Below are 25576 nucleotides of genomic sequence, written 5' to 3' on the forward strand. Positions count from 1 at the left end.
GAAGTATAACTGACAAGGATAAATGTCTCAATTTGCAAAATAGAAGCTTTTTTTTTTTTCCCTGATATGCAGATCAACACATTTCTGCACCACCACTACCTCCTCCCCAATTTCTTTTCTCAAAGGAAGTGTCTTCCCTTTCTAATATTCAAGTCCTGAGAGATTGTGAATGAGTGGCTTTTCTTCCCCAGGTATATTTTAGTTTCCAGTCAGGTTCTGAGTGCCTCTTAGACAAAGGCTGTACACATCGTCTGTTAGGTCTTAGTAGGCTTGCTGAAAACTGAGCTTTGGGATGAGGGTGGCAGAGTTTTCATTTTTGAGTGAAAAGAGATTGTTGCTTTTGGATCTTTTTTGGGGGAATAATCTTCTTGGTTTTAATTTAGAGGACGTGAGCCTATCAATAATGGTAGGTGATTATCTTATAGTTTTGTTCAGTAGATGCTTTTGTGCATGTTGTGGTGCTCAGAATATATTTTATAGTTTTTCTGAATAAGAATCTCTGAATTGGCTAAAGGTATTAATGATTCTTTCCTTACAGCATTTAATTTCTTGAGCTATAGACTTCAAGGTACTTTTCAGGCATTCCTTCATAATACAAAGTAGTTGATTATTCCTTCCTTAATTCTAAGTCTCAGTACTGTGTTTGCCAATTTATATAGCCAGTCGAGTTTAAAAACCTGAGTTCTCAATCAAATCCTTTGAAGAGGAAGATTTGTTTGAACTTATGTATGTAATTATTTTTAGCTATGTTATTTTTATTACATTGTATTCCTCACAGCAGCAATACTTTGTTGTTGTGTGAAGGTGATCACTTACTCTGTAATCCCTCCGAGGGGTGTTTGCTAACTGTGCAACTAGCACAGAGCACAGTAAAACCGTGAAAGGCAGAGTACAGATTTGAAGGAGTCTTTTGGACTGCAAAAATTGAGGTGTATTGCAAATGAAGAAGGAAGACTGTAAGGAGAGACTGCTTTGCCTTAGGGACCAGATTGAGCTTTGAAAGCAAACTCTGAAGGGATTTCATCTCTGAATTCTGTTAAAATGCTAAAAGAATCACTCATTCCCATGGCTTATCAGACAAAGGAATTCCAGCTAAATCTGTCATTACCATAAAGAGTGTTGCACTATTTCATTTATTATGTGATTAATACTCCATAGATTTTGTAATAAATTCATGCCTTGTTTGTTCCTTCTAAAGGTTTTCATGAATAACTGTAAATCCATGGCCAGTAACTACTGAGGATGCTAAAATTAAATGAATGCAGTAAGTGATGAATTTTTCTGTTGATATTTTTCTGCAGGAAGCCATTGAATCATTCAAAGAAGCTCTGAAGCAGAAAGCAGACTTCATAGATGCATATAAAAGTCTGGGACAAGCCTACAGGTAATTGCATTTGGAAATGGTTTTAACGTCAGTTTTCTATCTGATTGTGTTCTTTAAAATGCACTTTTTAAGTTTTACACATTTGTTACAAAACTGTGCAGAACCATATGTGTATTTGGTAGCTCCCACAGCCAGTATGGCTATGTCAGGATATGTTCAATATACACGTTTTCTAGGTTTGGTTTGTATTTTAAATTCAGTCTCCAGTAGCTCGTTGAATCTCCCAGACTCAAAGGGTTTCAGTAGGATGTGTTTTAGGTATGCTAAAGGATTTTTAAAATATGGAAACATTTAATATGATCTGTTGATTAATATACTCATTAGTGGCCATCTGAGATTTTTGTGCTACTTAAATTTATGAAACTCATTGCCCAGTGTGTATTGCTTATAGAACTGCTAGATCCTATATCAATTACTTTCATCAAAGAGATTTAAGTTCTAAGAATTTAGCTAATTTTTTTTTATTTTATTTTAAAAGGGTATTTTTAATACAGACATGTAGTTTCTTACCTATTAATCAAATAATTAAAAAAATCAATCTCTATTTAGTAAGGTAACTAGTCACTTTTTTCTTTTTTAAAATTCATATTAAAGATAAAATTTATTTTATAGTTGAATAACATGTATTACTTTAAAGGTGGTCTGCAGGTAATTACTAAGGAGAAAAGTATACGTAGCTTTTGTATAACAAGAACATAATGTAATCAGCAACTGAATATCTCTGCCCATTGTAGTTCATTTCCCAACCTGCTGTGTCTTGTTGGCTTTTTATTTCCTATTTTACATACTTATTTTTGGAAAATACTGATCTATAGCATAGATGCTGCTGCAACATAAATGGCTTTTGTGTAGCAAGGGTTAAAGTTAGGTAGGGCTGGTGTGCAAGCATTACATGATCAGGCTTTATGCTTCCTGCAGCATACAGAACCTGCAATATTCACTGAAGGCAGTGTCAATTAATTGGTTTTTTTCTTTGTGGACTTGTGTCTTGGTTGCTACAGTATCTGAATGCTGAACTTGATGTAGAATCACTAATTTTCTCATGAGTTTTTCTGTGATACTTGTTACTGGGGTGTGTAGATATTTTTAAGGTGCTAAATAATAGTAAGTAATTTAGCCTGGAAGATAGGCAGATGCTGCCTTACATTCCCAATAAATACTTTAACTTTTTGTATTTGGATGTGGAACTGCCTCTCTAGTTAATCAGCTGTTCTACCCTGTGCCCAAGAAACCTTAATCAGAAGAAATTTTATTTTGAAGGAGAGAAAAATGCCAGCCTTGAAATGCCACTTTTTGCACTGTATTGTTGTTTTACAAAGCAGAAGTCACTTTAACAGGAGTATTCCTAAGAAGCTTAAGTTTTTTGCTTTAATTCCTTCTCACTGTCCTCTACCTCCAATAGTTCTCTGATCCTCAGGAAATAATAGGAGAAGGAATAACTCTGCCCCTTTTTTTTTTTTTTTTTTTTTTTTTTTTTTCCCTTCTTCACTGTAACTAGTCACCAGCTATGATAAGTTTGAAATACTTTCCCATGAACACTCAGGTCTTAAAACAGGCAGAAATAATAATCTCGTTTCTCCTGGGCACTGTTAACTTCAGCTGTCAAATTCTTCTTTCTAAAATCTTGTATTTTAAGTTCATGCTCTCTCTCTTCTGTATGAAATAAGTTTCAAAGACAATGCTTAAAAATACCTTTTAAAGAATTATTTTTATAGTGGAGGTTTACAATTCTTAGTCTGATTTGTCCTTCTGTGCAATGCGAGTTACAGCATTTTACCTATTCCTGCTTCAAATTTAGTGACTTTGGTGTTCGTGCATTTACTTAAAACTAAAGAGCTGTAGTTAATCACTATTCTGCCTAAAAAATCTTTTTGGCAAATGTATTTAAATCTACTAAATCTTGTATTTTTTTCTAGTGTTGCTCTTGTTTGGATTAATTTCATCTAATATTATTTGGTGCGGACAAACTTCCATGATCTTAAACTTAAAAGCAGTGTACTGGATAAAAAAACTAAAGAAAAAATAAGGTGTTTTTTTTAAAATGATAGTTTCTCCATGGCTATTTTTACTAAGAGCTGTCCTGCACATGGAGCAATTCCAGTCAACATGGTTTTAGTTAGTTTCAGCTTTCAAAGACTGTATGATTTTCTTCTTATTCAGCCTTTAAGTAGGTAGTTTATTTTTTAAAATGTGTTTATATTTGGAAGTGAAAAAGACCTGTGATAGGTAGTGTTTTCCAAGAATGCTTTCTGTGGAAATTTTTGTTTAGTTTCTGAAGAAATACCATAGGCATGCGTGTTTATGGTTTGTATCCACTGAGGATTTTGAAGATTTGTGATCTTGTGGGGTTGTATTTTGGAGTACACATTTCTGGGTGTGAAAAAACTCTGCGGATGTTCTGATATTACACTGAAGAACAGCTGCAGAATTACTGCTTTTGTTTAAGAAATTTTCCACTAGTACTGTGTTCCTCTTTAATGACATCCCCTTTGGATGTGTTATAACATCTTGTAACAAGTAGTTCCGTTGTCACTGTTGCCTTCTATATTTTTCACTTTCCACTTGATGGAATTGCCTAGAGAACTTGGCAACTTCGATGCTGCTACAGAAAACTTCCAGAAGGCTTTGCTGCTAAATCAAAATCATGTTCAGACGTTACAGCTCAAAGGAATGATGCTTTATCATCATGGGAGCTTAGATGAAGCCCTAAAGAATTTTAAGGTAAGCAGGCCCTAAGTAAATACGAAATTAAGATGTTTTAACGAAGAATAGTATTCAACAAATGCATTAAAATGGACAAATCTCAATTTTTTTCATGCTGAATCTGTATGTGCATTTGAACTAAGTTTAATTTCTTGTGAAGTCTGTCTTAAAAGATACATAAAACCTTAAAGTTTGAAATTAAAATGGAATCTTGCTAAAACAAAGGTATTTCCTCTGTTTTATGAATTTCTAAAACCAAGCTCTGGTTGAAACGTTTTATCTTTTTTTTTTTTTTTTTTAAACTGGTAATTGTGTTCTTGCTAACACTTTTAGTTTGTGTTGAAATGTAACGCTTTTTCTAAATCTGATGGAAGAAGGAATGCAGTCGTCTTTGTAATTTTAAGCTTAAAGTAAGCATACAAAGTTCCAAGAGTTATCTAATTATTCTGAGATTTTCTTTATTTTGAAAACTCAGAATATGTTGAGATTCATTGAGCTTGTAAATGTATGTGTGTTTCCATAGGTAAACAAAAGTAAATAACTTCCTCATTTTGTAGACAGAACAGCAAAGGATATGTTAAATCATATGTCCGTATGCTTAAAACAAGGAACAAAGTAAATTGTGGAAAGGATTACATCCCGTTCTCAATGTGTGTGCTTATCCCAAGGAGAACACTTTGTGTAAATTACTATGTGTTCATCTTCTATAACATGATTTGTAGGTAGTGCTGTAATTGAAAAGATACTTTAACTTTTAAGATGGCAATGCTCTTCTAAAGACGTGATGATGAGCTAGAAGAATCAGAACATTAATTTTTGAATGATAAATATGAATTTTCTATGTTTAACATACAGTAAATAGTTGACTAACATAATGAGGTGTACTAATACATGAACTAGTGAAGATATGGATGGTAGAAATGGCATGATATATATATTGAACTAGCTAAAAATGACATTACTAATATTGTCAGGAGTATGTTTTATCTAATTTAATTCAACTAATGTTGAAACTTATGTAGTGCTAACATCATTAGAGCAAACATGATCTATCTTCCTAGCAAAGTGTGATCAAAAGCTTATTTACATGGATACTTCCTTTTTTCTTTTTTTTCCCCCTTTAATGAAGCTGAAAATATTTTTTTTTCTTGTATTTGCTAGCAATTTAAGTGCTCAGCACCTTATTTGAAAGAAAATTGCGATGGAAGTGGATCTTAATAATCAGTAAATCTTTCCATGCGGTCTTCTGACCAAATAGGTTAGTTTATTTGAAGACACCTATTCTCTCTCTTGATTTATGGGTGCTTTGTTTCTTTCATCTCCTAGAGGTGTTTACAGCTAGAACCATACAATGAAGTATGCCAATACATGAAAGGTCTCAGCCATGTTGCAATGGGACAGTTTTATGAAGGTATAAAAGCTCAGACTAAAGTTATGTTAAATGATCCACTACCCGGTCAGAAGGCCAGCCCAGAATATCTGAAAGTGAAATACCTCCGAGGTAAGTTGGAACTGGTTTTCTCTTTTTTTTTTTAATTTATTTTCTTAAATCCTCTGAGAACCCTAAGAGTGCAAGTATGCTTGTAGTTATGGCCATTTTAAAGAAAACTCTGTACATTCTCATCAGCACTGTTGAGTATGTCTGTTTAAAAAAAAAAGTATGCTGATTTTAGTTGTTCATATTTTTTTGTTATTCTTACTTGTTCATACAATTAAATGCTAGGACCACAAATGAAATATACATTTCTTTGTAATGGTAAAGAGTACTTAGTTGAAATAGACTTATTTCTGTCTTGTAAATTAGCTAATAGCAAAATGAAATTATCTAAGAGTAATGACTTTAAATTAAAGTCATGTTGGATAACCGGCAGACATATAATCTGGGTTTTTTTGGTTTTATGTAGTAAGGCTAATTATGCAAACGGTATTTAATTTTATTTCTTTACTCCAGAGTATTCTAGATACTTGCATGCACATTTGGATACTCCCCTTGCAGAGTATAATATTGATATAGATCTTCCTGGAAATTTCAAGGACCACTGGGCCAAAAATCTTCCTTTTCTTATAGAAAATTATGAGGAACAGCCAGGGTTACAGCCACATATAAAGTGAGTAATTTTTTTTTTGAAAGACTACTCCAAATGTTTTTTTCAGTTTGGCTTTTTAAAGTGCTATTCTGAGGCATTGCAGCATAAAAGTTTAATATATGAAAGTGGTTTGTAAACAGTTTTCAAGTCATAGGGGATTGGAGTTGCTTTAGCTCAGAGAAAGAATGAAGCCTGGGGTGATTTTCTTCACTTCTGTCTTCACCTGAATAATATTCACATAATGTTGTTTCTTATTCTATGGCCTTACTGATAAACTATTTTTTTTTTTCTTTCAATTGATGTTAAGGAGCTGATAAGTTTGAGATGCTCAGTGTAGCATTGTGTAGCACCCTTATTACAGTTTCTTGTTGTGTGTTGAGGTTTTATTTTGTTACAGGTTTAATTTCCTAGATCCTTAATAGATTTTTAATGGTAGCTGGGTTTCACTGGGAAAAAAATTCTCTGCAGTAATTTAGATAACCAGTATTTTAGGAGGAGGGTTATTTCAATCAACAAAGCATGGGATTTAATAGGCTAGGCTTCAAAAGACGTAGTTAAAGGAAATACAGCAATTTCTCCTGCTGTAAGCTAGTTTCTAGATGTACTCGCTTTATCTATGTAAAAAATTGCTGAGTTAAAAATTTATGGCTTTTCTGTATACAGATTAGAATCCACCTTTTTAGCACAAGAAGTTTTTACAGAGTTACAGGAGAAGTTATGGAATAAGGCTTCTGGTTTCTATACATATTGTTAATGTTAAAATTCCTCAGGGTGAATGTAACATTGAAGGACAGCATATTATCTGTGAACTTTATTTAGTATCACTTATTATGAGGAAATCTAAAGATGAAATACTAGTTGTGACAGTAATAAGATCCACCATTGAACTCGGTAAGACTGGAATTTTATTTGAGATATTAAGTGTAACTACCGTGTGTATTCAGTGGTGTGGGAGGAGGAATGAGTGTTCCTTATACTGTTTTGAAGTATTTCTCACACAAATGATATTGATTATTATACAAACAAATCTGTGTTTTACAACTTTCAGGATTTTTGTTGGCAAGTTATGTCTGATGCATGTTTTTCTCCTCTGTAAGAGATGTGTTATTTCAGAATTTTGAAAGCTATAAGCCTGACGTGCAAGAACTTGTATGTGTGGCTGATCATCTGGGTTCCATGATGCAGTATGAGACACCAGGATTTCTTCCAAATAAAAGAATACATAGAGGTATACTGAAAATACTTGGTAAATTTGAGGGCGGCAGGGGGGAAGTCAATGTGGTGATAATTTAATGCTGTATCTTTGCTACCTGCAAATTTTACACTCCTTTCAAGTCAGATAAAAAAGTTTAAAATTAAAATAATCGTTATGTCAGCACTTTCTTGACCTAATTGGGGACTGGAAATGATCATTTCCCATATCTTATTGATGTTGGCAATTCTTTTCCTAGAAATACATCGCTTTGCTGCTTCAATTTTCTGGTCTGTCCAGAAATGAATGTTTGGTTCTAACTGATTCTCTGTTCGTGTTGTTGTTTGCCCCCCTCTCTTCCTCCCCTACCCCCAGCAATGGGATTGGCCACTTTAGAAGTAATGCAAGCTGTGCAGCGGACTTGGGCAAACTCAAAAGTTCGTATGAATGGGAAAACCAGACTGATGCAGTGGAGAGATATGTTTGATATTGCTGTGAAGTGGCGAAGGTAATGGTAAAAAAAAACCAAAAAAGAGAGCAAGCCTTACGTTGGTTGTAATAATGATGCATGCTTCAGTTAACCGGAGGGCTGAAGTCATAGAGGAGAAAATGAACACTTGCTGCCACTTAACTAGGAAGTGTTCTGATAAGAGAGGATGGTTTAGGTACAGGGAGTACACTTCTGAAAATACTCAATTTTTCTTCTTTTTTAAGAGAGGGAAATTGTTGGGAATAGCATTTTCAGGTTGAGGCGAAGCTGTGAAAGACCTTAGGGTACCTTTTAGCTTAGGCTGACAAAAACAAACAGTTTTGAACTCCAGCAACATAAAATGGTTATGGGTTGGGTTTTTTCTTAGCAAAATTGTACATGCATTTCAATAAAAAGTTCTTTTTTGTAGTCTCTGAACTCTATTTTTTGCCTAAAATTATTCTGTTTAAACAAAGCTCAGTTAAAAATATTACATGGAGTGAAATGTGTGCCAATATTAATGTTCTCTGTCCTTGTAGGATAGCTGACCCTGACCAGCCTGTGCTTTGGTTGGACCAAATGCCTGCCCGAAGCCTTAGCAGAGGTTTCAATAATCACATTAACTTAATCAGGTACGAGAGTTTTACCAAACAGCCTTCCCACATCCACTAAAGGATTGTACCAAAACTTCCTGGCTGTTTATGAAACAGCACATTACAGTATTTATTGAATGTATATGTGCTTATTGTTTTGCTTTAGTATTTATTTTATATTTTCTAATGGAACATCTGTGTTTTGTGCACCTCAAATTTTCCTTTGTGACATTTCCTCTTTTTTCCTGGATTTCAGTTGTACAGCTGGGTTATAGCAAGATCTAACTAGGATCCAGAAGATGCATATTTTTACATGCTGTTTTAAACTCCACATTACTTTAAATGTGAAGATTAGATTACGTTCATCACAGCTGTAATTTTTGCAAATGCTGCTTCTCAAAGATAGTGGCAGCACTAATGAAACAATGCTGTTTAATTAGTTTTAGTAGCACTTTACAGTGGAGAGGAAAAACATAGTTCTTGTAGTTGTTTTCAAAGCAGACCAAAGTAAAGCAAAAATGACAAAATAAGTAACCTGTGGAAGGTAACATTTGCACTTCCAAAGAAAGGTAAAATTTAAGATTCAACCACTGTTGTACGTTCCATCTTCTCCCATGCTGCAAGACTCAGTGTTGTGGGTCATGACAGTGCTACCTCCCATGAAGCGGTAAAAGTGAGAGACTCAATGTGGCCACATCACTGTCAATCACAGGAGCAAAGTGTGTTTGTGTAAGTAAATAGGTTTAGTAGCCAGGTTTCACCTTAGCCACCCCCATCCCCCCATGGGAAGTATTGCATCTTCGGTCTGTCATTCTGCTTTTATATCTCTTTCTTTCTCTTTTGAGAAGCTGTGTGGAAAAAGGAGGGTAAGGAAAGACTTAAGAATTATTTCAGGCAGAGAAAAAGTGATACTGTAATGTTTACATACAGAGGCTGATGAGAATGAGTCGACACTCTGCCTTCCACTCCACAGAGGACACCAGCAGCCTCTGCTTTACTTTAGGGAGTGGTTACAATGTAGCATCAAACTCCAGTGCAGATCAGTAGTTGCCTTGCAGGATGTGCTGCCTCTTGAACAGTCTTATGCTCAGGTCTGTCTTCTCTCAAGCTAGGTATCACATTTGGGCTCCAAGCTCCATCCATCTTTGCTATTGCTGCATTTCTCTCTTATCACACGTACAACACAGCAGAAGCCACACCTATCTGTACTTTGAGACAAAGATGCTTTCCATACATCTATTTCTTCCTAGTTTACTTTTAAATTGGAGAGTAAAAGCTTAATTCCTAGGTGACCTGTGCTGGCAGAAGGACATTCATGTCACAACACTTGATTACCATGCTGAAAATAACATTTAATCTAGGGAAATATGTCCCTGTGCAGGATCTCTGTGTTAGCAACTCTGTTTTTCACTGGCCAAGGTACTTACTCTCCTCTCATCAGAGAATGCTAGCAAAACTCATGATTTACTGTTCCAGCTATTTTGGTGATTTCATAGAGATCTGAAATAAGCTTCCTGAACATTCAGAATGGTAGGCACACAGTGAATCTAATTCTAGTCTTTTGGGTTTGTTCAGCTTTGACTTTCGGGAAGCAGTCTACATACTACTGCCCCACGATTTAATCATACTTTAGTACCGGATAGTGATTGCATTTATTTTTTGATTCTGGAAACCTGTATTTGTTTGATCATTCTGCATTCCAAGCAGTAGCTGCTTTCATTGGTCACCTTGCTGTAGTGATTTGTTTCTGCTTTTGGATTCCCTGCTGATGATTTCACATGAGGTGAGGGATAAATGAAATTAGTATATGAAGTGGTAATAGGTTTTTTAAAGTTTATTTTATTTCACTTTTGAAGCATGTTCTAGTCCACTGTGATTTCTAAATGACAGCTTACTCTTCATGGATTATACAGATCTGTATAATGTCCTTCTTGCATTACTCAACTGTAAAATGGCTGCTGAATGAAGATACTAAGACTACAAAGCTGACACCCTTTTGTTAGTAATTGAGATCACTTTATGGTCTTTTGACTGTTTTTCGGGAAGAAACACATTGCTTTATATTTGGTTTATAATTTCAAAGTTATTCTCATAAAGAATTCAGCCTTAGTCGTAAGTTCTGTAGCACGGCTACCTGAAAACCAGGTGTAACAGTAGATTATTTAGGCTGACAAATGGCAGCCTTCATGGTCATTAAATATACAAATAAGCTGTTCAGTCAAATAAGAAGTGTAACAATAGCAATTGAGTTTCTTCTAGTATTTGTAACAGATCTTGTCATGCTGAGCTCAAGCTGTCTCTAGGTTTTGTTTGATCTAAATTGTACACCAGTAATTTCTGTGTGCAAAAATACTTGAATTAGATATCTGTTAACCTTTTTCTTTACTCAGAATTCTTTGCATTTAAAGTCCATTATTGTTCAGTGATTCCTGTCAAATGAATCTTTGCACGGAGACACTAGCATTTGGTGACTACTGGATCAAAGATTCTTTTCCAGAGAGGCAAGATGTTTGGAGAGTCTCAGAAAACAAAACCTTTTCTTGTTTTGAGTCAGTTTGGGGATCTCTTGTTAAAGGTGTATTAGAAACATCTTGCACTTTGCAGTGTTTCGTGGGCTTCCAGATCTTAATATTCTCAAGGTGCAAGTGTATTGTCTGTCACTACTTTTCGTGGGTCTATAGACAAGTGCAACTTTGGCTTATCTCCTTTCTGGCTTAAATGATCGAAGCTACCAAGTTTCATTTAAAGTGGAGAAAATGTTTTTGAAAGCTTAAGTTATTTTCATAGGCAAAACAAGGATTTGGGATCAGCTAAACATTAATAATATACTCAATATTCTTATGTAAAAAAATGAAGATGCTCTCTGGAATACTGCTACTTTTGAATTCTTGGTGGTAGTGTTTATTAAACAAGGAGAAAGAGTGGGAATAAGCACAAATCACTTATGACCACCCACCAAAAGTCTTTTCTTGGTACTGCTGCTTCTGGATGTCCTTACAGAATGCTAGGTCACGTTTTGATGTATTTTCCACGATGCCACTAAAGGAAAATCCAGTTTCTTATACTGACACGCTTCTGCCTGTTGTACAGATATTTTTTTAAAACAGATGGAAAATGATGGGACGTACAACAAGGGCAAATTATGTATATACATTTGTCTTCATCCTTCCGCTTTCCCTACCTCCCTTTCCTATGTGCAGATATGTGTATGTGTTCTAATTCTGTTCAGTTTTTAAAGACTGATTCTGCCATTGTTCTGAGACTAGGCTTACTGAAGTGTGAGACTGTAGAGTGAGACATTAGACAGGGACTTAAGCTGCAAAGATCATGCAGAGTGGAATTAAGCTAGGTGTACACACCTTCCTGTGATTGACAGTGGTTTTGCTTTGTCAGAGAGCGATAACATTTGCTTTATAAAATCTTGTTTTGTAGACTGGGAGAAGAGGAAGGACTCCTACAAAAGCAATAATGGTATGTAATTTTTGCTCTCAGAGTGGCTATAATCCTAGCAGGTTTCTACTGTTTCAAGTTTTTACTATTTTTTTTTCCCATAGTAATCCAAGGGAAAAAAACAACACCTTTTTGATGTTTTTGTTTAACAGTTACTACTTGTAATTGTTAGGAGTCAAAGGAAAATTGCTTTAATAGAGGGACATAAGTGAATAAAGAAAAATGTATGTAGACTGTCAGAACAGATAGGCATATGTATTGGCAAAAAAATGGTAAACTGAAGAGTGTCAGTTCTCAAAGTAAACCAATGTGCAGATTGAGAATTGTCCTAGTTCTGCAATATCTACAAGTGCAGATAACTAAGAAAGATTACATTTTTGTACAAATTGATAATTATAATTTAGATAAGACTTACTGGACATGGGCACACTGAAAATGGGGAAATATGTATGAAATGTAGTTTATCAGAGAACAACAGCACTGAGCGTTTGCAAGTTCACTGCAGAAGCTATATTAAAATGGGGGATGGGCAATTCATCACTTCAAACCTCTCGTTCATTCCTTTAATTTACAAAGCATCTGTGAATAAAAGTCGTTCAAATATTAATGAGTAAGTAATATTTGTGTCTTAGCCCTGGAATGTTGGGTTGAAAAACAAGACCTGAAAAAAACCTTTCCTTTTCTTTGTAGGGGACAAGTCATTAACATGCGGTACCTGGAATATTTTGAGAAAATTCTTCATTTTATTAAAGATAGGATCCTTGTTTATCATGGGTAAATTACTGATATTTTTCTCCCTGCTTCACTCCCCTGATAATATTGATCTGAAATTTACATAATACTCATTTCAGAAAATCTGAGGGCTATTTTCTTTATTTTAGTAAGTTCTAGTTTTCTTAGTATCTATAATTGTCTTATTTCCTACTAGAAATGCAAATCTTGTCTATTGCTATGTAAAGAAACTTAACTAATAGGAAAAACCATTGTGAATTACAGTATACCTAAAAACTATTAACAGTGTTGAATTTGTAGCCACAGTTTTGGCATGAGTGTGTCTCAATTCTTTCTAAAAATGCGTTTTATTAAAGATTTTGTTTCCTCCTGGTAGAATGGAGTACAATTTCTGTGAATATTGAGGTTAATTTATTAAATAGTAGGAGTGAGGAGAAAAGAGAAAAGAATATATGGAAGGTAATTTTAATTGAAACTGGTGTTTGACAAGTAGTTTTAAAGGAGCAGAGAATCTTTACTACCTGTTACGTAGATGGGTTGGTAGACTTTGTCCAGGAACAGAAGACAGTTGTAGAATATTGAATGAAGGAATGTGACTCAAGCTGAAAATTGATGTTGGCTTCTATTTCAAACTGTGATCAGATTTTTATGAGTAAAATGTCTTGCCCACCTGTGGATCATTTGTGGCAACAGTGTTCTGATAACATTAAAAATTAAGAAACTTTGAGGTTTAAACCCTCTAATTTTTCTTTGGCCTGGTAACTTTTATTAAATATTGAGTTCTGTTTTTCAATCTCATTATGCTACTTAAATATAAAAAAAATGAAAGTGCAAAAAATCCTTATAACAGTTGAAAACATTTAAGTTTTAGAAAATTTATGATAGTTGCTTGAGATGTGTAAGTTCTGTAGTAACTGGGAAGTCTGTCCTCTTCTGTTGGGAGAAAGTTTGTTTGGAGTGAGCCAGCAGCATTTGATCTTAAGCCAGAGCAATTTGTGTTGTGATTTTTTTGAAAAGAATTCTGTTCTTAAAATCTAGGTGTACAGTAATTAAAAAAAAAAGTATTACAGCACTAGTTCAATAGGTTTCTTCATGGACCATCTGTGCCTGCATCTGATAGTATTTACATACCTTTGAGGCTACACAGATGCATGTATTTTGAGAAGACTATTTCTAACATTAACACTAGTCATCTTCTGTCTTTCCTCGTCAGCAACCCCTTGCTCACATGCACTCATGCAAACAGTTTAATGCTTTGCAGTGGCCAACAGCAAATGACTAAAATAAACCTGAAGTTGAAGTTTGAAGCCAAAAAAAAAAAAAAGCTGACATAAAATAGGAGGAAATTACTTTTTGAAGAGCAAGACAGCATGTGGCCAAGTACAAAGAAACTAATTTTCAGAAAAGAAATAATTAAATAACTTTCAATAACTTACTCTGCTATGGCTAATTAGGTTAAAGCTAGATGGATTTCCAGAAATGCTATGTGTTCAACCATTGTGATTCCATATTTAATTTTTTTCCAGTGCTAATAATCCAAAAGGACTATTAGAGGTTCGAGAAGCTTTGGAAAAGGTACATAAAGTAGAAGATCTTCTTCCCATAATGAAGGTAAATTAAAGAAAAACTTTAAAATATGATGAAAATAACAAAATTTATTCTGGGAGCTACCCAGTTCCTCAGAATATAACCATTGTGCTTAAGTTTAAAATGAGTAACTGCAAACACTAGGTTTTTTTAAATAACTCGTGTTATTTCAAATCTGCATGTGTTAGGGTATGACTTTCCCTTTGATATATGTGATGTATATTGACAAGGCTTTGCCTAGCTGTGAATTGGTAAAGAAATGATGGGAAAACAGAACACTGAATGTAATTCTTTGAAGCCAGCTTTATCAGCGGGGAGGGTTTGTGGTCAGATCCACCATAATGGGCTCGCGGTATGTCTGTACAGTACGAAGGAGAAAATTGAAGGTGTGTGTCGGAGAGTAGGAACATGGAAGCTCTTTTTACCTTAGCTTTGTTGGTGCAGATCACTACATAGTAGGGCTGGCAGGGGGAAATAATTGCCCTTAGTGAACAATAGCTAATCTGAAATGAAATCTTGGTTTGTTTTGGTGCTTTGGAAGAATGTCAGGAATGGGGAAACCTGCTGGGTGGTGGTCTTCAGAAAAACCTTGGATATATGATGTGCAAAGTTATTTATACTCTTATCTCAACTTAAGTCATAAGGCTTGAGCTAAGTTTAAGTAAAGTTCTTGCCTCTCTCCCCTGAGTTCCCCAAATTCATCTAGGATGAGCAGTGTGTAAGTGTTTGCATTTGGGGAAACAGTGTTACAAAGTGGGTTTTGTTTGTTGTGGGTTTTTTTTGTTTGCTTGTTTTTTTAAGAATTGGACAGGATTTTATTTAGACTACAACAAAAATGGGAAGCAAGTCGTTCTAAATAAAGACAAAGGCATTGCTTTCTTATCGGGTGTGTCCACGTTGCAATTTTGTATCTAAGCAAAGCTGACAGATTGCCATAGAACAGAGCTCTCTGGAGATTTATTGCTGCTACTACTGATAGACTGGGTTTGGATTTGTTTGCAGTAGTAGTGCTCACTTGTGCACTACAGATACCTTTACAGAAGCTACGTGGCTCAAGCACTAAATTTTTCTATATATTTTTTAATATATATTACTAACATAAGTGTCTTCCAAGACGTACCATAATTTTGGAGGTCCTTTTTGTATTCCTGTATTGTCCTTGTCCTTGAAAGATAAAGCCAAGTTGATGCTGACTGAGGCTAAACAAAAACTTGTGATGAACAGGTAGTAGGTGTTGGAGTGGATAGACAATGAAGTGTTCTCTACAGACAGACAAATGTGCAAATAGGTCCCTGTAGGTCACCTAATATGGCTATTGTGGAATTGTAGACCATAAAAATGTTATTAGTGGAGTTAAAAATATAGGTTACTTCAAGAGGATGATGAAAATATATAAACAGCGGACTATACATGACACTTCAAAATAAATGTCTCAATTAGCAGCAAATATTCTTCCTAGTTGTCATAACCTCTAAGTTTTCCTCTGGTTTGAATCTCCTGCATCCCATTCCAAATTGTATCAAAGTGGAATGCTGTCTTTCGTTAGAGGCTTTTAAATTTGTTTCTTTAAAATAAATGCAGGTTCTCTTTGAAGAAAACATCCTGGATCACAAGTTCTCTCTTAAAATAAATAGTAGCCTGAGTAATTCATTCAATCCTATTGCATAATAGTCATTAATAGTGCCTGTAATAAAATGAAAGTCTGCTAATACTGATGTAGTTTGGCTATTGGTGTAGCTGGTGAATGTTGAATATCAAAAGCTGGGCTCTTGGCTTTACTTCAATACCTGGCTTATACAACTCTTTGGCTACAGTAGTACACTTAGATAATGTAGCTTTGTAAAATTCTTAAACTTTGCGATATTTTTCCTTCTGATGATGATGAACTTTAACTGAAACTGGATCACAGTCAAGAAATCGTTGCTGTGAGCTCTATTCTGGAATCCATACTTAGACTAATGTGGCTGCTTAGTGTAAACATAAAACAGGCTCTCTAATCCCTGCTTTTGCATTTACATTGTTACACCAAAAGGTTGCTATCAACATGCAGTTTGGGAAGAAATCTGTACAGCTCAAATGTACAATTGCTTTTCATAAACAATGCCACTTTATATTCCCTATATGGTTATAAAGTTGAATGTCAATATGCCTCCTTCAATATCTGATTTCTTTTCAGTATGAAATAAAGAATAAATGAAATAATATAGTTGACAGTAACATTTTGTTCTTTTCCCTCATTTTGCCCATTTTCATTTTTGCTCCATGTATTTTTAGGTGTTTCAAAACAATAGCTAGGCAGGCAGTCTGTCTCTGTTCACACTAATGTTACCTTTTTTTCTTTTGAAAGCAGTTTAACAGTAAAACAAGAGATGGGTTTACTGTGAACACAAAAGTCCCCAGCCTTAAGGATCAAGGGAAAGAATATGATGGCTTCACAATCACAATAACAGGAGATAAGTACGTTTGCTATTTTCAGGTGTTCAAGTACATTAATTAATGATGAAGTATTAGCAGCTAATCTTCTCAAATGCCATTTCTACTTGCATAAAGTGGGTTTTGTAAATAACTGAAAAACTGGTTCATTTGAGAACTTCTGATTTTTGTTGCATTCCCTAACAAAGAGGGAATATGGATAATGTTGATGGAGTAGGCCCAGTTGAGATGATTCTCTAATATATAGCACAAAAGTGAGGAGAGACCTTGTTACTCAGCTTATATGATTAAGTGCCTGAAGTGGGAAAATCTCTGTCTTTATCCATATCAAAATACATTTCTTGTTGTGAGACTCTTATCTGCTCTGATGACTGAAAAAATCCTAAATGGAATGGAAATTTATGTGATCTAAGAATGGAAGAGACTTCCTTCTATTTGTATTGTTAGCCTTTTTTAATGTTTATTTTTTGAAATGTTTGCAGACCTATCTGCAAATATCAATTTAGATAGTACCCGAATGTATGAGGATATAAACAGCAGGCTTTGGGCCACTCTTTGGGTGTGGTAGTAAATTTCTCACTTTATGGATACTGGCTCCTTGTCTTCCTGAAGAATGAGCATTAATCTGAAGCTCTGAAGTGCTGTCCTACTACTAACTAAAAACTTGGACTTACGGGATTTAAAAGTCTATGCATTGGAATTCTTCCCAAAACTTGTGTGCTTCCAATGAGTGGCATGGAAGCCAAACTTCTCTTCTAAAATGTTAACATATCTCTTGGTTTTCAATCTTACATTCTAAGTCATATGGCTATATACAGTGAAAAGGCATTAAATATATGGCCTCACCATTTTGGGGAAAATATTTTGGTCTTGGTAAGACAGTCTAATTTTGTTCTGCACAAAATTTGTTCTGTATCAGCCAGTCTGTTTTGATCCATAATTTGTAGCTATGCTTTTATACCAAAACAGTTCAATTTTGGTAGTCTAAAAGTTAACAAAACTACACTTTACACTCAGTACAAAAATCTCAAGCCCATGAAAATCTTTTAAAATTCCATATTTCTTAATTTTTTACTATGCTTTAAGTGAAACACTAATGCTTGTCAGGTATTCTTCAGTAGAAATACTTCATCTGTGATTAAACAGCAATGTTTATGTATTCTTTCAGACAAACTTACAACATGACAATGTTTTTAATTCAATGAGGTTTTTTTAGGTGTTTCTTTTTTATTAAAAGGGGGGCAATGCGCATAATCTCCTGCTTAAGGAAAAATGATAGGAAAAAGGTTATGATGTGGTATTTAACATCTGTACCTCTGTAACTTACCCTGCATATTAGGTTATGCATCGAGTTCTGTTCAGCAATGTCTTACCTCATTTTTTGTTTCACCCACTTCATAGAGTGGGGAACATACTATTTTCAGTAGAAACCCAGACAACAGAAGAGAGAACACAGCTGTATCATGCAGAAATAGATGCGCTATATAAGGATCTAACAGCTAAAGGAAAAATTCTAATTCTGTCTGCAGAGCTGGGGGTAAGGCTGTTTTAATAGAAATTATGGATTCCTTGATAAAATTCTATTATGTTTTTATACCTTCCGTATAACAGTCACTGGTTCATATTTTTTGACAGAGATATTAAGTAATAAAACTGACTGTTTACTTAAACACGTTTATGACAAATACCATAGGAAGTTGCCATAATCCTGTTACTTTTAAGATTTGCTGTGCTTTGCTGCAGTTACAGGGAGAGTGCAGACAAGGTCTCAATATTGCAGTGTATTCTTATTTTTTTCTCTCTCCTCTTATTTTCTTTATTTTTCTCATGGGTCTATATTCACTGTTTCATCATCCTTATAAAGTATTGCTTAGGATTTGGCTCATGGTGGCTACATATAAGATCAGAAGTAACAAGAATTCATGAGAAGCACTAGAATTGTGAAGGTTTTGATCAACACATTGTTGATCTGTATTGCAATGAGAATCTGACTGCATTTGAGCTTGTGCTTTCCGTTCTTCACCCTTTAACACAGTGTGGGTGAACTGTTTCACCTACATTTTAAAGATGTAACAAAATAATTTGCTTAAACTTCTATTAATCAGACTTCATCTTCTCAAGTTGACTTTTTTCACATTTGAAATGGTTCTTTAAAAAAAATTATCACAGTACCGTAACACTTTCCTATATGTGTTTCTTCGTAGTGTATTACCTGGCTATTTAATTATTTTTTTTCCTTTTAGGAAGTAGATGCTGTTTGCAATTTGATCCTGTCATTAGTTTATTACTTCTATAATTTAATGCCACTTTCGAGAGGATCTAGGTTAGTGATTGTCTTGATCATGTCTGTTATCTTGGATGCATGCTGTAAAATGTCAATTTGTTGGAGTATCTTAGGATATTTTTTTAATATTAAAAAAGCTCTGGGTTGAGCTGTTTGTCCTGCACAGTCGCTCATCTTGTGGTGCTGTGATGATGGGTACTGACTTAGTACTGTTTTAAAAGCTAGTTTGTAGTTGCTGATGATAACTATTTGGAGCTGCATGTATATTGAAAATCTTGAGTAGTCTGTGTTTATAGACTTCAGCTCACAGATTGAAGAGTGTCATTTTAAAATTGCAGTGATTTGGCTCCTAATCCGTATTATGTTACACCACTGTAATCTCACTCAAGAAGCTTTACTGAAACATATATTTAAGATAAAGTTTACTTTGAGATAACTTATATTTTAGTATATTTTAATAAAATGATTTTGGTAATTTTTTGCAACTGTTAGGGTCACCAGATGAAACCCTAGAATAGCCCCGCATATCACAGATATCCTTAACTGAAATTCTAGTTTAATTCAAACCTGGCTACATCTAAGACTATTATGAATCCCTGTTCCACAAAGCACTTAAGATCTTTGATCTTATTATTAAACATAGTTCAGTAGAAAACAAAATTTAAAGAAATCCTGAGACTTTTTTATAATCAGATTTTGCCTTTATCTTACAGAATGTAAAAATTAACAGAAATTCTGTCTTGAGTTTCACAATTTTTAGAAATTTAAGTTAAATAAAGAAAAAGTTAAATAACTGAATAGCTTTACAGCGCCTCTAGCTCTGTTGCAGTAGAGTTCATCGGCTTCTCTGGGATACAGCTAAGCTCATTGGGAACAGGAGTTTGCTTTGGTTTTTAGCTCTATGGAGTCTTAAGAACTCCTAAGTCTGAAATTATGGTTCTGACTACTGTAGAAACAATGCTTTTCAGTAGTTAAACTCCATAGGATCATAACTTCATTCCAGTGGTGTTGCAAAGTAACAGTGATTTCACTTTTTAAGTGTTTCATGCTTGTTTAAATTTCTAAAATAGTAACTAGCACAGTAATTTTTACTAGCCTTCTATGAAACAGTACTGTATTTGTTTTGTAGTCTAAAATGGCACTGTGGAAAAACTTTTACTGTACTGCTTTGGTTTTGATGTTTTTTTTTTAGTGTGATAGCTTATTCAGTGATCATGGGAGCACTAATGGCAAGTGGGAAGGAAGTATCAGGAAAAATCCCTAAAGGAAAGGCAAGTATCAAAATACACTGGTTCAGCCTTGATGGAGGAGGTAGCACTTGTAAACGTGAGGAAGGAGCTGCAAGAATGAACAGAAGTTCCACAGTTGTTAACTGGAGATGGATTAGCTGCATACTATGGTGTCTTGCAGCCAGAGAGAGGTTTGAAAATTTCATTGATGTTATGACAGTAAGTGAGATTTAGATATAGTATGTGGGATAATTCTGGTTAGTCAAATTGTAGCAGTTTGTGTCCCACAGTAATTACATATTTGTAACTAAAGCATTTCTAGTGTGCCGAGCTGCTTTCTTCCACTTTGAGAAGGGTTCTGAGAATACTTGGGCAGAATTAATGACTCTTCTGGCACACAGCAGAAATTTTCTCTCTTTGCTGTCAGTGTCCTTCAGAGCATTTAGGGCTTGGTAAATAGAAATGTATTAGCAACTCTTCTTGATTTTTCCTTCCCCTCTGTATTCTGCTAAATTTAAAATAAGTCCTAGTTTTGAGTGACTACATCTGAATATTATACCACCTTGCTCAATAAAGGGTATTCAACTATTGGTCTGTTAGCTGTTACCTTTTCCGTATGAAAGGAGTGAGAGCACCTCTGTCTATTTAACATATCGTCAAAGAATCAGTGAAATTCCAGTGAGAATCGAAGTTGTTGAAGAAAATACCCTGTGTGGATAACTGAAGAAAGAGCAGCTTTCCCTTTGTTCTAGAAATTTCTGAAAACAACGAAGTTTGTCCTTTCAGGACAATGAGCTAGTAGCTTTTAAGAACAAGATGCCGTTAAGCTGGTATCTTCACCATTCTGTGGGAGTTCAAGCTAAGGTAAAAGACTTAGGTGGGTTTTCTCATGGATCTTCTTAGGACTTACTAGGGTAGTACATTTTGTCTGATTTTATGCAGGCAAGCAGAGTTTCAGCATTATTAAAACGCAGGATTTCTGACTACAGGCAGCTTTGTGAACATTTTTACATTTGAGGGTTTTTTTCTGAAACAGAGTGCCTGAATTGGAACAAAACTTTTTTTTTTTTTTTTTTTTTTTTTTTTTTTTTAGAACAGTTTTCACCAGCTGGAAGAAATAGTTTTCCCCAGTTGAATGAAACTGGGAAATTGTTTTTCTTGCCAGATTTCTTAGAAGGGTATTTCTGTCTGGTCCCAAGCTTATGACAGCATGTATTATCTGACTGCTCTGAAGACAAAGATGCCCAGTAGTCAAGAGTCCTGTAATGGCCTGGCAGGTTAGTCGGTAGCCATGGCCAGTGTAGCTTCTGGTGTTGGTTGTGGTGGAGTGTGCAAACACACAGAGACTTTTAGTGCCTGGCATGCATGCTGACTCTCAAACTGGTGATGAGGGACAAAGTAGTCTGGGCACAGACTAGTTAGTAAGCTTACTCCTGTCTTACAAGAATGTAGGTAGCATGCTCTCAGAACCCCTCCTTGCATTCAGGCAAAGTTCACTGAACTACAAATGTGTCAGCCTAAATGTTTCAGGACTAGTGAACTAAGGTTTTTAACTGAAAAACATTGTTTTGCTGAAAACTTATTTTCAGCTGTAGATACGAAGTTGCACACATTTCTTGGCTATATGTAGTCAAACTTGTCTGAAAACCCACTGTGGAAAGAAGTAATACAGAATGCCTGGAAAGTTCAATATAAATCTACCACTCATGTGATACGGTATTTTGCAGAATTCCGTATGTAGAAATGAGAAATATCCCCCTTTTATTTGAACATTGTCATAAAAGGTTGAAGACAGTCAATATTTTCTGGCACTAACTCATTAATATAAACACCTTGTTAAAAAAGAAAAAAAAAACCCTGGATTTTCTCACAAAAGGAAGGTTATATTTTGAAAGTTTAATTTATATGTTAAGAATATTTGAGGATTAACTTCCTGAAATGAGAGAACTTAAGACCTTTATTTTGTTGCGTTTTCAGCTGGTTGATTTTGAAGCAATGACAGCACCAGGGTCTGAAGCTTTTAGCAAGATAGCAAGGAGCTGGATGAATCTAAAAAGGTAAGTCTTTCTGTTCAGGTGGGGATGGGAAAATAAAATATGAAAGACTTTATATGTAAAATGTAAACTTATACTAAAAAAGGTACTTGGAAATTACAAGTTTATTAAATGATTCAGTGAATTTTTTAACAGTTTAGGAATTGATAAGAAAAGATTTGAGTTTACACACAGAGTAATATATTTCTAGTCTAACGGAGTGGTTAGTAGACTAGATATTCAGTAATGTGAGTGTTATCCTCTGATAAACTATTTGGGTTAATACTTTCTTTGTCTGGCGGTCAGATTTGCCTTTTTGTTGTTACTTTTTTTATCATTAGTAAATTTGGTGATTGAATGAGGGAAAATTTTAACTTTTTCCCATTCTCATGGATCTCTTCAAACTATATATCAAAAGTCACTTACTTATCCTCTAGTGCTATTTTAATTTGGAGAATAAGTATTTTCAAAGCAGATGGCAGTTACGAATATACAGAATTATGTTACTTAGTATAACTTTTGTACAATGCTTTAAAACTTTGTTTTTCATATTAATTGATTTTTGAATACTGAACATACTGATTCCTTGTCAATGTTACAAATCTGGTGCATTTCATTTGTCCCTTAGCAGTTATTCCCCATACAAAATCTAAAAATCAGGCCAGAAAAAATCAGTTTCAGTATCCTTTAGTTTGGGGTCAAAACACTTGAAGGGTGCTGAGAGATCTGGCCGATATCCTCTGCAAGGCCACCTGTAATCTGTGAAAGGTGGTGCACATCCGGGGACATCCTTGGTGACTGCAAGACAGGAAATCTGGTATCCGTCTTCCAGAAAGCCAGAAGGACAACCCAGGGAAAAAAAACTATAGGCTGGTCAGCCTTGCTTTGGTCCCTAGGAAAGTCATCAAGTGGGTCCTCTCGGAAAGCATTTCAGGGTATATGAAGGTGACTGGGGACAGTCAATATGGGTTTACTAAATGTTGTGAGACCCAATATGATCGCTTTCTGTGATAAAATGACTCATTTGTGGATAAGAGAGCAATGGACGTTGCTTAGTTACTTCAGGAGGGACACCCACAATACTCTCATACCAAGATAGCACATTATGGTCTGGATGAATGGACAGCTAGATGGGTAAAAAGCTGGTTTGGATAATCAGATTTAGGGCGTGCTCAGCCCTTCAGACGACACGTAGAATACTGTATCCAGTTTGGGGGCAGCTGCGTTAAAGACTATGATAAAATGGAGCAAATTCAGTAGGGAGCCACCAAGATAGTCGGAGGGCTGGAGCCACGTGCCTTATCAGGAGTTAATTGGGCTTGTTCAGCTTGAAGAAAAGGCTTTGACCTAACAGCAGCTTCACAGTACCTGCGAGTATTAAGAAAATGGAGCTGGGCAGTGCTTGGTGGGAGGACAAAAGGCAACATGCATGAGCTGAAAGGAGGTTCAGACTGAACATAATCTTTTCACCCAGAGGGTAGTCAAGCAGCAGGGCAGGCTGCCTGGAAAGGCTGTGCATTTTTCATCCCTGGAGATTTTCAAGACCTGACAGGATAAAACCCTGACACCCTGGTCTGACTTGGCAGTTGACCTTGCTTTGAGCAAGATGTTGGATCACAGACTTCCTGAGGTCTGGTCCAACCCGAGTTATTCTGAGAGCCTGAGGAACTCTGCAGCTGCTGTTAGTGCCGAATATCTCATACTGCTTAGCCTTGCTTAACTTCCCTGTCGGTGGTTCTCACCCTGGTAAGTTTCAATAGATATAAAATCCTTCCTGAATGAAGATGGCTATTAAGAAGACTCATGGGCACCTTTGTTGGGCTTAGGCTAAAAATCTACATGTAAATGCAGTCAAATTAATTTATTAAGGAATAAGATTTTTAACCTACAGTGTAGCAAGTTGTGGTTTTTATTAAAAGTAGTCTGCGCCAATGTTGTGACTTGGTTGTCTTGGAAATACAAAATATTTATGGTTCCCACAATTTTTTACTGTAAATCTCCCAATTTATATATTCAGTTTCTTTCTTAGTCCTCTGTTCATGTGTCTCTTTTTTTTCTTTTTTTTTTTTTCCTTCTTTTTTTTTCCTTAAGACATAACTTTACCAAAGGGGAACTGCTCTCTTGAGAGCAAAGTCAGCTTAAGCCATTTGAACCCTACTGATGCGTTTCTGACCCTCTCAGTTGTACTGTTGAAATTTATGGGAATCCATAGCAAACCAGATCAGGGAAGTGATTTGTGTTTAAAATAAGCTTGTTAAAACCAAAATTTATTTCTAACTGAGACCATTTTGTAGCATAGTCCCACCAATAGTATTGCTGTCTCAAATGAGAGATGTATAATGGGCAAGAATGAGAGTCGCGAAAATTGCTGAAGTTGGCTTTGCATGATGCTGAGAAAAATATCTGTAGAACTACAGCACAAAGGACTTGAAGTAATATTATGAAGGTAATCAACCTGAGTGGCTAATTTGTCTGTGTTAGAAGAATAATAGCGGGTAAGGCAAGTAAAACTTGAAGACTTAAAGCAATAAAATTTTGCTTTAACTTCTGCCACTTCCAAAGGCTCTTTTATGTAGTCATTATCTTTGTTCTGTATAGCGAGTGAGGAGTCAGAGGAGCAGGAGCTGGTTGTGGGCAACAGATTCTTGACTTCAGGTCCCAGATTTGTTGGAGAAGAGGATGAAGAGAAGTATAAGCTAATGTGTTAACTTCCAGGTAAATCATAAAGCTCAGAAAAAGATAAGTAACTTTTTTTTTTACCTTCTCTTTCAGTATTTCACCTTCTTACAAGAGCCTGCCATCAGTATCGGAGACATTTCCAACCCTGAGAACGATGATTGAAGTACTAAATACAGACTCGTCTCATTGTTTAAAAAAAACTATAGTTGTTGTATGATTTATACAAATAAAAGGCCAAGAGGTACTGCTTCGTAAATTATTTTGAAGGGGAAATTATGATCAGAACGGTTTTGTTTTGGTTTTTAATAGAGTAAACTTACTTGACTAGTTATCACTAGAATAAAAAGAGTCTGTCTGTGACCAATAATGGTAAAAAGGAAAAAAGAAACAGAACAGCTGATTTCTTGTATTGAAACATACTCTTAACAGGAAATACAGTTGTTCAGGGGCCACACTGAAGAGCACTAAGAAACTTGATCACAGTTATGGTCTGAACATAGTGCAGGTGAAAATTTATTTACTTTTCTCTTTTTATTTTTTTTTAATCTGCATTGGGAATACCATTAGACTACTTCCTATTTGTGGGGTGTTTTGGGTTTGGGTTTTTTTTTTTTTCCAAGCCTGTCTTCTGCATGGGAAACTTCATGAACTGTACATGTGTGAGTAATTGGTAAATGCACAAGCGTTTCATGTAATGCAATCCAGTGAGGAACAGATGTCA

General features: G+C 35.3%; 1 protein-coding gene across 4 annotated transcripts in view; it reads left to right on the top strand.

The window, feature by feature from the left end:
• TTC13 (tetratricopeptide repeat domain 13) overlaps positions 1-25099 on the top strand; it is a 42296-nt gene extending 17197 nt beyond the window's left edge. For 3 of the 4 annotated variants that reach the window (XM_055713919.1, XM_055713921.1, XM_055713922.1), the window contains 15 exons: positions 1302-1384; positions 3964-4105; positions 5414-5588; positions 6039-6195; positions 7272-7402; positions 7742-7874; positions 8375-8467; positions 12569-12652; positions 14137-14221; positions 16545-16654; positions 18032-18167; positions 18874-18953; positions 20107-20185; positions 22121-22200; positions 24949-25099. In XM_055713919.1, the coding sequence (XP_055569894.1) occupies positions 1302-1384; positions 3964-4105; positions 5414-5588; positions 6039-6195; positions 7272-7402; positions 7742-7874; positions 8375-8467; positions 12569-12652; positions 14137-14221; positions 16545-16654; positions 18032-18167; positions 18874-18953; positions 20107-20185; positions 22121-22200; positions 24949-25072 (1692 nt within the window). In that variant the 3' untranslated portion in view covers positions 25073-25099. The remainder of the gene's footprint in view (positions 1-1301; positions 1385-3963; positions 4106-5413; positions 5589-6038; positions 6196-7271; positions 7403-7741; positions 7875-8374; positions 8468-12568; positions 12653-14136; positions 14222-16544; positions 16655-18031; positions 18168-18873; positions 18954-20106; positions 20186-22120; positions 22201-24948) is intronic. The other variant, XM_055713920.1, reaches the window with a different exon arrangement.
• The last annotated feature ends 477 nt before the right edge of the window (positions 25100-25576 follow it).

Source organism: Falco cherrug, chromosome 6, assembly GCF_023634085.1.
Source record: "Falco cherrug isolate bFalChe1 chromosome 6, bFalChe1.pri, whole genome shotgun sequence".
Lineage (NCBI taxonomy): Eukaryota > Metazoa > Chordata > Aves > Falconiformes > Falconidae > Falco > Falco cherrug.